Raw genomic sequence first — 15,078 nt, 5'->3', positions numbered from 1 at the left:
TTAATAAGCCTATTGAGACTATAAATTGGAATTATATTAGTATGCATTAAGATAAAATAAAAATAAATTTTAATTTGAATACATATATTAATACATAAAGTATGAAAAAAAAAACACTTGTATCTAGTCGAATTCAAAAGAAATGAGAAATTATAACAAACTAAAAGTTTTTTACCTAGACATCTTTGTGTCATCAATTTATAGCCCAACAGCCTTTCAAATAAACGCGGTATAAAGTTAAAATTTGGAATAAACTAACTATAATCAAATGTTAGTAGAAATTGCTTATACTCAGTTTAATCCTAAGTTTAACTTTATACCGTGTTTATTTGTAAGGTTGTAAAACTTACAAAAATAATCTCATAGAATGTGAGGAAATATAATTTCTCATTTTCATTGAATCTGAGTATACACTCTTATATGATCCCGAGTTTCCTGCTGCTGAAACAACCATACATTTATCATCCTTATGATATTTTTCAAAACAGATAGTAAAATGTTTTTGTACAATGAAAATTCTCACTAAATTAAGTCCCACACATTGGGGACTTAGGACAATAAGAATACTCTCAGTTTAACAAGAACATAAGGACTAATTAATTATTTAACGGCTATTACTCATATCTATGATGATCTATGACTAGTTTCGGACCCATCGGGGTCCATCTTCAAGTCGAGTGTCCTTAGGGTTGTTTCTAAACTAGTCGGTATCGCCACCGGAAATAGACGTAAGTAATAACTTTTAAATAATTAGTTATAACAATGTCTTAATATTTATATAATTTAACATAAGGATTGTTGTTGACAATGAAGGTTTAGAGCGGGTTTTAAATTATTTATTATACAGTTTCCTCGGAGGCAGCTGGTAGATGAAACGGTAAAGGCTTACCAGGGCAAGCACGACCATCAGCAATGAAGATACGAAGAAGAAATACAGTTTCCTTACTTTAAAAATCTAGTAGGTATATATTATAACATTTATATTTTCTACTATTCAATATGGCTTCACACACTATAATTACTGGTTAGTTGATAAACATTAAATACAATACTGGGTACATCTGTGACTTAATTTGGTGACATCTTATAATTTTTATGAGATTACTTAAGAGTAATAAATCTACAATGTAAATTTCCATATTACAGCTTTGGCTTTTTCATAATACATTAAATTTAAAAATTGATAAACATCATTAATACCTTTGACACTCACAGGTAATTTTCTTGAGCCATTTTAAGCGCTTTGTTGCAAAAATAATATTTTCTTCTACCAGTCAACAAGTGTATTTATTAAAAATTATTTACGCCCTTCACATTAACTTTTACTATGTAAATTTTGACATTTCTTTGAGCAATTTAGCGTAAAAAGGGTAGAAAATTTTCATTTCACATAATAGGTAAAAATATTTTAGTCAGTCACAATTTCTAAAAGGGGTTGTTTATCTTTATCATTTGAGATATTTGTATTATTTACTGGATTCTTAAAATACATCGCCACCGCAATACTGACCAGACATATTGATAAAATGGTAAATCCTGTTATAACAATATGGAACAGAATATAACAAACAACAGCAGTTATTATTAGTTCTAATGCACTCGCATATGTCTTTAAAATGGAATTTAAATTCTTCAAGAAGAAACTAGTTACTATACCAACTATTGCACTATTAACAGTTATTAAAAATACAGTTATATCTTTCAAAGATTCCATGTCGTTAAAAATACTGCCCAATTCACCTTTGTACATTAAAATAAATAAATTACATATAACAGAATCGAGATACATGAAAACATTTTGTAAAAATATATCAACATTAGAACCTTTGGTTTTCAATAAATATTCATTATAAGTACCGGCTAAACAGGAACAGAAATTTTGAAAATTAATTGATAGAAAGTAAATATTAAATATTTGATGCCACATATCTGTACCCTCGTCCGATTTGACTGTTGCCGCATCAAAATTTTTAATCATACATCCCAATGTCAATATGACTAGGGAGATCCATTGCATTGATGTCAACTTCTTGTTAAACAGGAACTGAAATAAAGTACACATTACATTAGAAGACATATGAGAAAATTATAACCTACTAGTTTTTTCTTGCGACTTTGTTAACGCACAAACAAAGTTGTAAAAAACAGTCTATGTTACTAAGAGATAGTTCTATAGGTAAGAGTATTTTTTAAATAGTTACATTTTTTAATTTATTTGTTACATACAAAAATACAAATACAAATCATAATAGATTTAATTTATTGAACATGGTTGTGTCACATTCTACTTATTTTTTTTATCCATGCAGAATTAATTCTGTATGTTATCATAATATAGGTTGAAAAGTCTTTCAAAGTCAATCACATTAATTGGAGAAATAAAATATTAATTGCAATTAAGACTTATTTACTATTTAATTATTGTTACCATCACTTAGGGATGTCTATGTTTATAAAATGCAAGCTTGTAACATGCAGTATATTAAATTCACATTATTTCCCTATACAATTAACAGAACTTACCTGAAATAGTAATGCAGTGAGGACAACCCTAAATTGCAGGAGAATATAATATGATGTTGGGTCATAATGGGATAAGTTAATAAATGCCAAGTTGTTGTAAAAACAATACAATAAAGATGGAATGAAATATAGCAAAAGAAGTTTGTAGTTGATGGCAATTGCTTTAAATATATTTGGCTTGTTTCTGAAACAAAAAATATTAAATACAGATCACAATTTCAAAGTAGATAGCTAAATATTACTTTTCTAATGGAAAGAAGATTTTTTCTTATGAGATATTGTAAGAAATATAGGTATAAGTATGGAGTATCTTTTTTTTATTGAATGGGTCCGTTTTAGATAATTTCAGGTATACTGTTAACATTTATAATGATATAGAGCATATGAGATATTTAAGCTTGTTTATATCCAAATAAAAATCTGGAGTAGTGAATTTGCCTATGATTTCATAATTAGCCGAGCATTATTCATACAGTTGACAATAATAGAAAAAAAATATGTCAATAGGAAAGATAATACCACTGCCTTTATGATAACACTATTGGTATGAATGACTGTAACATTTATTAAATGTCTATATAACACATGTGGCACATTTAATGGCAGTACAGCAGTTTTAAATTCCAAAATATTTTTATAACATCTCATTCTCAAAGTGAGTACATACCGACGCCACGACGGAATAAAATGGTTATTCGCTATTGCTACTATTTTAATGTTTTTGCATTTTCGGCATCTATGGCTAGTAACACACCTATTGATTTTTTTTTAGATTTTTTGACAGAAAATTCATAAAGTGTTAACAATTTTTATTTTTATTCTCCGGAAATCATGTATCAAATTCTTCCCGTAAAAACATAGTAGTCGTTCATTATGGAACGAACGCTTATCGCGAGAAAAGGCATTATTCACGTAAATAAATTGATTTCTGCATATTACGATGAACTCTCTAAGCACATTTATACAAAAACAAAGTTGTTATATAGCTATACGAAAATAAGACACTGGTAGCTTTTACAAGAACAAAATATTGTAATCCTTTATTGCAATTACCATTCATTCATGAAAATACTGTAGACTGAGACTCAAATATTAAATCAGTATTATACTTCCTTTGTAATAACTTTAAAAGTATACATTATATATTTTTTTTATTATAGCTACTTATTAAGAAAAAAATACTGAAAAAATAATGTATTGTGTTAATATAAGCCGGTAAGTTTATGAGCTAAAACAGAATAACAGTTTATTAACAAAAGTAAATTTTGCAGGACTGCTCGTCCTATTACGTTTTTATTCCCTGGGGGCGTCGATACATAAATAGTTTTGAAGAGCTGATTAGTTTTTGAAAGTAAAAAACAAAGACTATGAAAAATCAATGATTTACATGCAGATTGACAAAATAAAAAAAAAATGTATCCTATTACTATTTTGTTAAAATACAATAAAATAGCTCTGTAAACTGAAGATTTTGGATTTTATATTAATTAACACAAATATTATAATGTATTTAAATAAAAAAGTACTTACTCTCTTTTTAATGTGTACAATGTGGCTGATATAATTAATTTTAGAAATTCTGAAAGGAATACGACAAGCGTAGTGTTGTAGTCGTATCCACCATTTTCAGTTTTCGATGCAGTCACAAAAACACCTGAAACAGGCAAATAAAATATTTACGTAAAATGTTTTCATAAGTTAACTCTCTATAAACACCTTAGGTCATTTCAACTGTTATTTACGTAAGTGAAATTTGTATGCACATACCTTGAAATACAAATAAAATTATGTACAAGCAAAAAACAATAAATGCTGCTTTATTAGGGAACAGTTTTTTAAATTCTTTCATTTTTATACAGGGAAATTTTGTAGATAAGTAATAAATTTTTGTTTAGTTTTCAGTGGATTTTTTCCGTTAATTACATCTTATTTTCACGAGAAATTAACAACACAACTCACTGGAGAACTATAATAAAATAAAACACAATTTACGTTTAGTACGTTCCGTAACAAACTGACAACCTGACAATATGTCAAACTCAAATGTCAATAATCAATAAATCGCCTTACGCAAAAGTCACAATCAGGGTTGCTACTTAAGTACTTTAATTTTATTACCAAAGGTTTTGTTTTACTAATTAACTCTCGCAAATAACTAATTAAAATTATATGTTTTCTTCGGAAATATACTTATGAGAGCTTCGCAAGTATTCGGGATATATTAAGAGATTTTTCTTAAATCCTTTTCGAGTTCTCATTTGGCATTTGAAATGAGGTCTTATTTAAATATTGGTAGGAATTAAATTGTTGTAGAAATTAAATCTAAAGCTACAGTACGTCAGAAAGTTGACAAATGTCAATTTTGGGAAAAATCTTATATTTGTGACTTCTGTTTGCGAAAACAAAATCCCAATAATTTTATTGGTACAACAAAGCTTTAAAACTTAGTGTTAGTCATAGTTTGCAAATAAAAATAACAATGCGTATGTAGTATGGTTAGCTGCTTATAACAAGTGATACTGAAGTTCTTTCACTTGTGTATCGAACAAAATTGGTATAGTTGTACTATACCTTAATATAAACACTATGGCAGGCGACGAAGATGATAACACATGGTAAATATGTCCCAAATATGAATATACATAGAATTAGCACTCACATTAATGTATCACTATGCATAAGTTTATGGTATGGCTTATCTAAGTCCAATTTGTTAATCTCTTGTGAAATTTCATGAGACCAGGAAGAGTGGGAATGTAGAAAATTGACTGATTGAACTGATTCCACTTATTTAATGTAATTTTTTAATAACAAGTGAAAATGTAGTTAACCACTTTTAGTATTGAGTCTCAACATATCTTGAATATTAAAAATGTACAATGCACTTAGACTGGTTGTATCATATGTAATAAATAACAACAGCTAGAATTGATAAAAAATCAAATCTGATTGGTTTCTGATTGAATAAAATATTTGATAAACAATTTTTCCGAACCTTGTCAGTTTAAAATGTTTTTGGTGTTTCAGTGTCTATGATTAGAGTATGAAAGTTGTATGAGCCAAGTTTCTCAATTTAAATTACTTTTCTTTATGGAGGACATGAACCTCAGCAATCTATACTTAGTAACAATGTATGAAAACATGGGAATTTTCAAATTTTCATTTCAATTTCAATTTCAAACATTATCAAATTATGATTTTTTTAAAAGCTAAAAGTATTCTTTTTTCTTTTATTTAGTGCTGGTTTTAAAAAAAGTTGTTCGTTATTTTAGGCTTATTGAATTGGAATCTGCATTATTAGATGGATGTTCACCGCAGGAAATCAATGTTATTACAAAAGGCAAAAAGATTCCAGATAGCCTTCGTCCTGATGTTTGGCTTGTATGTCTAAATTGTCAAGATGGTGTTAACCAATTACTACTTTTTGATGAAATATTTGATTTACCAAATCAAAATGAACTACGAGATGATGTTAAGAAGTTTGTTCAAAGATTAGATAATGAAGATGAAGAGAAACTTGCAGTGATATCAGATATAGAGTCTATAATAACATTTTATTGTAAATCAAAGTCAATTTCGTATTCTTCAACTAATGGTTGGATTGAAATTCTGTATCCATTATTAAGTTTGAAATTACCAAGGTCTGATACATACAATTTGTTTGAAAAAATAATAAAACTGTACATTCCTAAAGGCTGTATAACGAATGGTGTCCCCTTTCATATTTTACGATTGGTTTTACAATATCATGATCCAGAATTATGTTCCTTTTTGGATACAAAACGAATTACACCCGAACAGTATTGTTTACCATGGTTAAGATCGCTGTTTGCTGGTACCTGTAATTTAGAGGTAGTTCTTTTTATGTGGGATCTATATTTTCAAAGATCAGACCCATTTTTCATCTTTTTTCTCTGCCTTATAATGATTGTGAATGCAAGAGAGCAGTTACTTCAAATGAAAACTGAGGAAAAATCCACTATTATAAGAACATTAGTAGGCATGCCTGGTGACTTGGAAGCCAATGACGTGTCGGACTTCTGTTCTTTAGCACATTATTATTCATTGAAAACCCCACAATCGTTCCGTGAGGATGTTTTAGAAGTACTATTTTCAGAAAGTGGTTTAGAAATCAATTCGAAACTTTATTCCCAAGCTCTTTGTCTTCCTGTTGCTGTGCATGAATTAATTGAGAGCGCTACAGTAGATGCGGCAGATGCGGACAGTGTAAAATTTTTCTTGGTGGATTGTAGACCAGCAGAGCAGTACAATGCGGGCCATTTATCTACTGCTTTTCATCTAGACTGTAATCTGATGTTGCAAGAACCGAATGCTTTTAATACAGCGGTACAGGGCTTACTGAACGCACAACGACATGCATTAGCGGCTGGCTCCCTCGCTGCCGGTGAACATTTGTGCTTCGTCGGCTCAGGTAGAACCGAAGAAGATAGCTACGCACATATGGTTGTTGCGTCATTCCTAAAGAAAAATACCAAACATGTGTCGATGCTTGATGGTGGGTTTGTAGCGATCCACGACTACTTCGGTCCTCATATGACTGATTGTCTGGAAGAACATAACGTTTCGACATGTCTTGTGTGTGCTCCGAATAATAATAATGTCAATAATGAGCCTCGAAAAACGAAAGTCCGTGAAAATGTACCAGCTATACAACTTTTTAGTAAATTATCATCGGCGATGAAAGCAAAGAGTCAAGAGGTTAAGGGGAAACTAATCGAATATATTGTTAATCCGAACGCGACTGTTAATAATGGAGAATGGCATGTTTCTGCCAATGATCGTAAAGATCACAGATACAGAAACGTTCCCCCCGTCTTCAGTATAAACGATGAAGATGACGATTCACATTCCGATTCACGAAGAGATATTATGAGTACAGATTCATTAGAAGAAGTAGTCGAACTTCAAACATTCCTGAAGTTACAGAATGTTATAGATAACTTTCAATGTCAAGAAGTTTTACTTAACGGTTACATGTTTGATTCCTATTTGATAGTCACAGATACACACTTGATTATATTACGTGAAATTCCAAACAAACGTGGCTTTGCGAAAATATTATCGCGAAGACCGCTTTCTACGATTGTAAAAATAACTGCCAAGAAGCGACATCCAGAGCTAATAACATTCAAGTATGGGATACCAAATGGCGATGACCTACTTATAAAAGATATGGATCGTTTTCTTATACCAAACGCGTCCGTAGCGACTAAAGTCGTCTCTAATCAGATCGTACAACAGCTAGATAATAAAAATCAGTAATTAGATACCTTTTTCATGATAAGACATCGAATTGAGTCATTATCTTTTAAATGTCGATTACATTTGTAGTATGGAAACGTTATTTAGGGTAAAAATAAATATAAACATTATTTCTTAATGAAGATCTAACACATGCATAGAAATATGTCCATAATTCGAATAATTTAAATATTTATTAGAATTTTAACACAGATTTATTTAAATTTATTTAAATCTACAGCAAAATATTGACTTACTCTATAGAGAAACATACACTACGCTATTCCAATCTTTTTTTTTAAATTATCATTGTTTTGCACTATTTCTAGTAAAGATAAAATGGTGTTAAAGCCATAACAATTATATGAAAAGCATGTAGAATTTATGCGGCAATAGTGTTCCAATTACCGCTACGTTGAATTTTATTTTTAGATTTACTTCGTAGTATTGCATCAAAGCCGTTTCAATATGAATATTATCTTTAGTGTATCAACTGTTTTAAAAAAAGTATAAATAAAATATTTCTATGTTGCACAGTACATAAATATGATAAGAACATCGAATCACAGATAATACAATACTATTAGTAGATTTTTTTTATTAAAATGTGTATTTGTTACAAATAATCACAGCTTCAGTGTTCAATAACTTTTGTCTATAGAATAAGATCGCCGGTAATAGACATTAGATGATACGTGCATTTGCGAAACGCACAAAATCTAACTTGCCATGAATGTTTTATAAAATTTAATAAATAGAATTGAATTAAATGTGGCATAAAGAGGCATTTTAATAGTACCTGCTTCCTATTTAATTTTTATCAGTACTTTAATTAATAAATTTCATTTTTCCTAATTAAAATCCTATATTTTCGTTTCGTATTCCTAATTCAAGTATTATCTTAAGATTAAAAAAAAAGATTTTATTTTATAAAAATAACAATATTTGATCTCTGATTTATATAAATTACGGATATTGAACATTTGTTAATTTTAAAATTAACCTACGTTTCCAATTATAAATTATTCCAAGAATTTTTCAATTAGATTACCGTCTTATAAAGCTTTATCAATTATTAAAATATGTATTTGTAATAAGTGACAACACGAATGTTTTATAATTATGTAGATATGCACATTTTGTATTTTCAATTATATCCGACCACTTTTTATAAGTATAGTGTTTAATATAATGAACATTTATGTTGTGATACAAACATTACTTAAAACATAGTGTTATTAGAGTTGTTATAAGTTCTTTTAATTACCATTGATGTTATATTTATTTAATTCCAATAAAGTTATAAGATAAAACGCTTTTTTTTATTTTATTTTAAACCCTTCGTTGGTACCTAATGGAGTTCGTGGGTCGATTAATAAAATACAGGCCACTGATGAAAAACTTTAAAAACATATCTCTTTCGTTCTATTTATAAAAATAGAGACAGCAATACGCTTTAATGCAAGGATTTCGACAGCAGAAATTATGGTAAGGAATAAAACGATTTCTTTGAAGTATTGGAATATTTTATTACCCGGAAATCTAAAGAGGCTTAAAAACTATAAGATCGTAAAGATTAAGAAAACATTTTCATATAGTTGGAAAGTTATATGGTACTTCAGTATGTCTGTACATAGATTAGTAAATTTTTATTTAAAGCAATTAGGATACAAGTATTTTAACAGTTATTTTAACCTGAACCTGTATAAGATGACATTTATTAATTTATTTTAGGATATAAAAATGATCATAATTCTCAACAGAAATATGGTACTAAAACACGACAAATGTTACCATAAATATGTGCTTTATGAAATGAAAATTAATTTGTGAGAATTAAAAAAAATACTTAATAACAAGGAAAAAAGGTAGGTTAGTACGCGGCTTATTAACCCGCCGTTTGCATCTATTTGCTACCTTTTAGGTTATTTTTAAGAAGGGTTTTTGTTAGTTGTTGCAGTCATCTCGGCATTTTTTTTGTAATTAGAATACCGCGAATATTTACGACTGTACAACAATTGTATTGCAATGAATTCTTAAAAAACCATACAGTATGGTTTGTAAGTACAATAATTTTAATGGGATTTTACAAAACGAAAGTTCAATTTTATTAGTCTTGTAATAATTATTATTAAAGGAACATTTTTTTCTAAATGAATTTATATGTGAGTATGCCGTCTGATTACATTTAAACATGTATCCAAAACACAATTCTTAAATGAGATGGAAAACGACAAAAGCTATACACAATTCTTATAATAAAGTCACATCCCCTTAATATTATTTGATCCCAAGTAACAAAGAGTTAGGTAAGTCCAGTTTGATTTTTACATTTATAATACACGGGATCTTCAAGCTATTAATTTATTTCATTATAGATATGTTTTTTTACAACTTATTATAAAGGAATTCTCCCAGGCAACATTGATATGTTTAGGTTTTGGCGATTTCGATAAAATCTAGGCACAATAATGTTTAAGGTCGTCACAATATAATATTTTGACAGTGAATAAGGTTTAAACCACGAAAACATCGATACAATATGTGTATCTCTATATTTTTGTTTCAAAGTGGATTTTAGGGATTTGAAAAAAGACAGGAGGCAAAGGAACTAAATTACTACATTGTGACAACCCTAATGACTTTGGAAAGCCGCTAAAATTAACTTAATATAATAATATTTATTACAATAATTACATTGGATTAAATTTCTTAATTAACTGAACATTTTATTTTACATTCGATAAACGATTTTTGGAATAGTAGTCTTAACTTCCAGTTTAAATTTAAAAATTAAAAGAACAATTCTAAAAGAATGCTAAAAAACAAAAAGTAATAGACACAACGTTGAATACAAAAAAAACATCCCATATAACATTAACTAACGGTTGTGTTAAATATCAAAGTTAGAAGAAAATGTGTAAACAACCAATATATAATTCTATATCATAAAATAACAAAGCATTTATGGCAAACAATTCGAACTTAATCCTTCAGCAGTATAACATTAAAATGATATTTATATTTTATCACAGCCCAATAATTAATTTGATTTAAAATATTTATAAAACAGCTGTCAAACAATTGTTTTGAGGCTTATAAAAGGTATGGAAAGAATGACGTGTGAAAGAGACAAACTATTGGCTTTTGATATGCTGGAACCTGCTTTCATCGTGTCATTTGATTCTTGAGAATAAGTTGATGGTTTTATTAAATCCACTGAAAAAAAAAACGTAGGATTTTTAAGGTTTTCAACAATAACTGCCAGATAGTTTTTATTTATTACAGTAAAAATATCAATGAAAATTAAAAATGCACATGAGAAACGTAATTGAAAATACGCCAATGAAAAGATTGAGGAAAATGACAATAAGGAAAACATTAAGTACATTGGAATAATAGATCTAGTAAAAAGGTTTTTAATTCAATATGGGCTATCATTACCCGTGGTTTATTACAATACTCACCAATTACTGTATCATTTCTGACATCCGCGAATTTGTCATCAATACTTCTGAACTCAGGAATAGTGCTTACACAGGTCACCTCTAGTCTTCCCGTTGCTAGCAGTTGTATTTCAGACACCGATACATACAGATCCCGACCACGGCTCGGTCTTCTACCTCTGTGGCGACTGATCGTTCTATTCTCGTTCGTTTCTTCAAGATTATGCACTAATTCAATCTGTAAAGTTAAACGTTTATTTAAATAGACGTAACTTTATGTTTATAATTATTTTAAAGGCTATTCTTCACGATATAAGTCTGTAATGGATTAAAATGTTTGTAGATATCAAAATTGCCGTGGGAACAAGTTATTGAGTCGATTAATAGTCACTTAAGCAGTCCTTTAGTGTAGATTTCCCATACTGAAACTATAACTTGGGTTTTTTCAAAACTAAATAAGCTGTAAGTGCCCATTAAACGACTACCTAAATAAGTTCAAAGTTTAAAGATGCTTGTACAAGTGACTGCCTTGAGTTATTTTAAACTTTATTACATTTTTAAAATTCCTTGTAGCGTACTGGCAAACGGAGTACTGCTGAGGTCAGATGGCTGGGGAATTGTAAAGATAGGATCGTTGGGTAGTACAACAATCTTGTACGAGACGTATCGCTCTGTCTTTGGATAGCATTTGAATAAAACGACCCTTTAGAGAATACATCGTGTATTGGTGGCTCACATGAATTCAAGATTTACAGTTGAATAAAATGTTTTACTTTTTGCCCACGAAATTTTAAAATATTTCAGATATATTAGATTGTTGGATTCAAACAAAGTTAGGAAAATATACGTGGGTTATAGTTAGACAATTTTAAAAGAAAAATCACTTTAAAATTCTGTTCTATTTATCTGAATGTTTTTTTTAAAAGATTTATGTCAGAAATATGAGAATGTCCGTTGAATCATAAAATAATGATTGTGGTATGGTATATTTGTTATTGTATTAAGATAATTAAAAGATAAATCGTACCTTAAATTCCACTTAACTTATCTATCATCATTTGAAGCTGCACCCATTTTACATGTATTGCTAACACTTTATTTAAATTGGTTTGATAAAGCTAACACGGTTAATTTTAGGGGAATTACTTATTTTTGTTATTAGAAAAGAAAAAAAACCTAAAAAAAACGATGAATTTGACTATGGAAATTCAAGGATTCGCTTGAAGAACGACAATCATTTGGGCAAAAAGGTTATAAATTATTCAATCAATTATAGGAAAGAGATGGATGGATTGTGTGAAAGGTGACGGTCAAGAAGGGAGAGATATCTGAGATGACGGATAGAGTTATTTGGAGGATGAAAACACGGTGTGCCGAACCTACAGAAGTAGGATAAATAGGGGAGATGATATTGAATTATTAATATCTTTTTGTATTTTTCTACCTGATTTTCCTTTAAATTACATCCAGGTGATTTCGTAGCGACGTGTGAGATGTGTGTTAAGGCCAGCACGGGCGGCGGTGCGCTGCCACTCTCGTATTCGAACGGTTTCTGCAACCCTCTGCGTCTCTCGTTCAATGGTACACGATACTTATGGGAATGGACCACCAGTTCATCCATCTGTAATAAGCAGACATATATCTATTAATATCCAATTCCCATCTATTCCATTGGCACTTATTCAAAAAAGGAAAGGATGGAAAGTGGCACTTGACTTTGCGGGGCAAGGAATGTAGAGGAAAGAGATTTCTCTATTTTTTCCTTACATACTTATACATAAAAAGGGTACATAACCATTGGGATTTGTAACTGCTTGTAGTTGGGACACCGGTCACCTCACTATTGTTGATGTCAGGTGGCTACTCATGTACCTTACTGTACCTTACTTATTTAAAAAAAGCAATAAACTAATATGAAACCCTGTGTCCATAAGTTGTTATAAATGAAAATCTGTTGTAAGTTTGTATTACGTGCAATCTACGCGGCGTAGAGATACGTTCGTAACTAGGATTTTTACAGTGTATTTCAATAACCCCTTACCTTTCTACCGTTAATGAACCATGTGATATGGGGCGCAGGGAGAGCGGGCGCGGTGGTACAATTCGCACGGAGAGTCTCACCGAAGCTGATGTACCGTGTAGGGAAGTCGATTCTTGGGTGATGCTTTTGTGGATCTAAACAAGGTAAATACAAAACATTTTATTAAACAATATTGATACCGAGAAAAAGCCGACGATCGTAATCATTGATCTATGTTTGTTTTTGTAAGTTGCGGGTACACTTTTTAAAGTGATAATAAATTAGATAATAAATTGTCTTTGGTTTGGATTACTTATAAATACGTCGTTATTAATATCTGTCTATGTTTTAACATCTGAAAACATTGTATTTGTTTGCTATACAGGCACTTCTTATGCAGTAATAGAATATGAGTAGAAAGTATAATATATGTATGTTCCTCAATAATGATTGAGGCACAAAATTAGTATGTTAAGTTGTAGACTTCTTTTTTATATCATAAGGTGGCAAACGAGCAAGCGGCCACCTGGATCCGCGAAAATGGCGAAGCGACCGCTGCTCAATAGACATTCGCAATAGCGGATGCGTTGCCTACCCTTGATCGACGGAGGAGAAGACACACAGAAAGAGGATATTTCCCCCCTTCTATTCGTGTCCTACACCGTCTAATCCGCTTTCTCTTCCTATCCATTTCGTACAAGAAAAAGGAAATCTTGTTAAGTTAACGTGTCGTTTTCTTTTTAATTATATTTTCCTGTTATTATATTAAAATACGCACAACCATCTATGTAGATAATGCTATATTATCTCGTCTGTAAATCTTCTTACCAGCTGATTACGTTGTAATAAATTGTTTAGTCATAAGTCAGAGTTACAAGGGCGTCGCAAGCAGAATATCTTTCTCATTCGAAGTAGTTTTTATATCTATTTTGGATTAGGGAATGGGGGACAGTAATATGTTACTAGCTTTTTGTTAAATTCGAGATATTAAACTGTTAATGATTTTATTTTTTTTAACAAAAACACCTTTACAAAAAAATTTGCAAAAGACATTGTTTGATTATTGTATAAAAGAGGGAAGCCCAATATAGTTGTTATAAAAACTCAAACAATCTAATGGTAAGTGTGATGTTATCAGAAAGAAATCAAATACATACATAGTAAGTTGACAATTTATTAACTTAATGTTGATCTGAGTAGTTAGTACTTAATTGTAAAACAATTGCATTGCTAAGTCTAATTGGTGTTCACTTGTTATCCTTCTTGAGATGTACGAACTTGCTAAATCTTTCCTCAGCCTAGGATTTATGTTTCCTCGACTTGTGATTTATCTCTCCCTCTTTGCTACAAAACTGTTTGGGAAATGTTTTTCTGTCATTGAGATTCAGAACGATACACGTAACGATTTTTGCCGGTAATAAATTACAAAATTTGTTGCTGTATTTGTGGAAATAAAAGGGTTGCTCTGTTTGATTTTAATTATTTATTTGCACGTTATTTTGCATATTAATGCGGTGGGAATTTTGCAGTCATATTAATTTCTGTTGCCGACAAGCCTTAATTTAAGCTTTTGAATAGTTTTGTTTTCTCATTTCGTTTGTATACATATATCATATATCATACTTATTAATCACATGTGTCGGTGTATCCAGTCAATGAAGGAAGTCACTCTCGCGAAAGCCGAAGGGAATCCTAATTCGCAACCATCTCGTGCCACAAATGAGCTAACACCGATAAGTACATCTTGACCCTGGAACGAATAAGTCAAAGGGCCACCGGAGTCACCCTGACAGATACCTACTCCACCAGCACCGTTTGTGCAAATAT

At 30.3% G+C, this 15,078-nt stretch overlaps 3 protein-coding genes across 3 annotated transcripts in view; 1 reads left to right on the top strand and 2 right to left on the bottom strand.

Moving 5' to 3' along the window:
• Positions 1-112: 112 nt before the first annotated feature.
• Positions 113-4,544, bottom strand: LOC106101980 (CMP-sialic acid transporter 1). The gene is made up of 4 exons (XM_013281371.1): positions 4,291-4,544; positions 4,054-4,177; positions 2,524-2,707; positions 113-2,044 (listed from the first exon to the last, which is right to left on the bottom strand). Exons 1-4 carry the CDS (start codon positions 4,370-4,372, stop codon positions 1,409-1,411), a joined length of 1,026 nt encoding a protein of 341 aa, XP_013136825.1. The 5' UTR covers positions 4,373-4,544; the 3' UTR covers positions 113-1,408.
• Positions 4,545-4,866: 322 nt separating this feature from the next.
• On the top strand, positions 4,867-8,948 carry LOC106102029 (TBC1 domain family member 23). Its single transcript, XM_013281421.1, has 2 exons — positions 4,867-5,138; positions 5,796-8,948. The coding sequence occupies exons 1-2, from the start codon at positions 5,110-5,112 to the stop codon at positions 7,804-7,806; spliced, it is 2,040 nt and encodes a 679-aa protein (XP_013136875.1). The 5' UTR covers positions 4,867-5,109; the 3' UTR covers positions 7,807-8,948.
• A 1,755-nt stretch (positions 8,949-10,703) lies between these two features.
• Positions 10,704-15,078, bottom strand: part of LOC106102049 — a 64,452-nt gene continuing 60,077 nt past the window's right edge. The window contains exons 5-8 of the mRNA XM_013281456.1: positions 13,273-13,406; positions 12,676-12,852; positions 11,253-11,469; positions 10,704-11,004 (exon numbers count right to left, since the gene is read on the bottom strand). Of these exons, the coding sequence (XP_013136910.1) occupies positions 10,862-11,004; positions 11,253-11,469; positions 12,676-12,852; positions 13,273-13,406 (671 nt within the window). The 3' untranslated portion in view covers positions 10,704-10,861. The remainder of the gene's footprint in view (positions 11,005-11,252; positions 11,470-12,675; positions 12,853-13,272; positions 13,407-15,078) is intronic.

Source organism: Papilio polytes, unplaced genomic scaffold (genome assembly GCF_000836215.1).
Source record: "Papilio polytes unplaced genomic scaffold, Ppol_1.0 DF823934.1, whole genome shotgun sequence".
In the NCBI taxonomy this organism is placed as follows: Eukaryota; Metazoa; Arthropoda; class Insecta; order Lepidoptera; family Papilionidae; genus Papilio; species Papilio polytes.
Note: the sequence above shows the minus strand (reverse complement) of the source record. Positions and strands in the feature narration are given on the sequence as shown.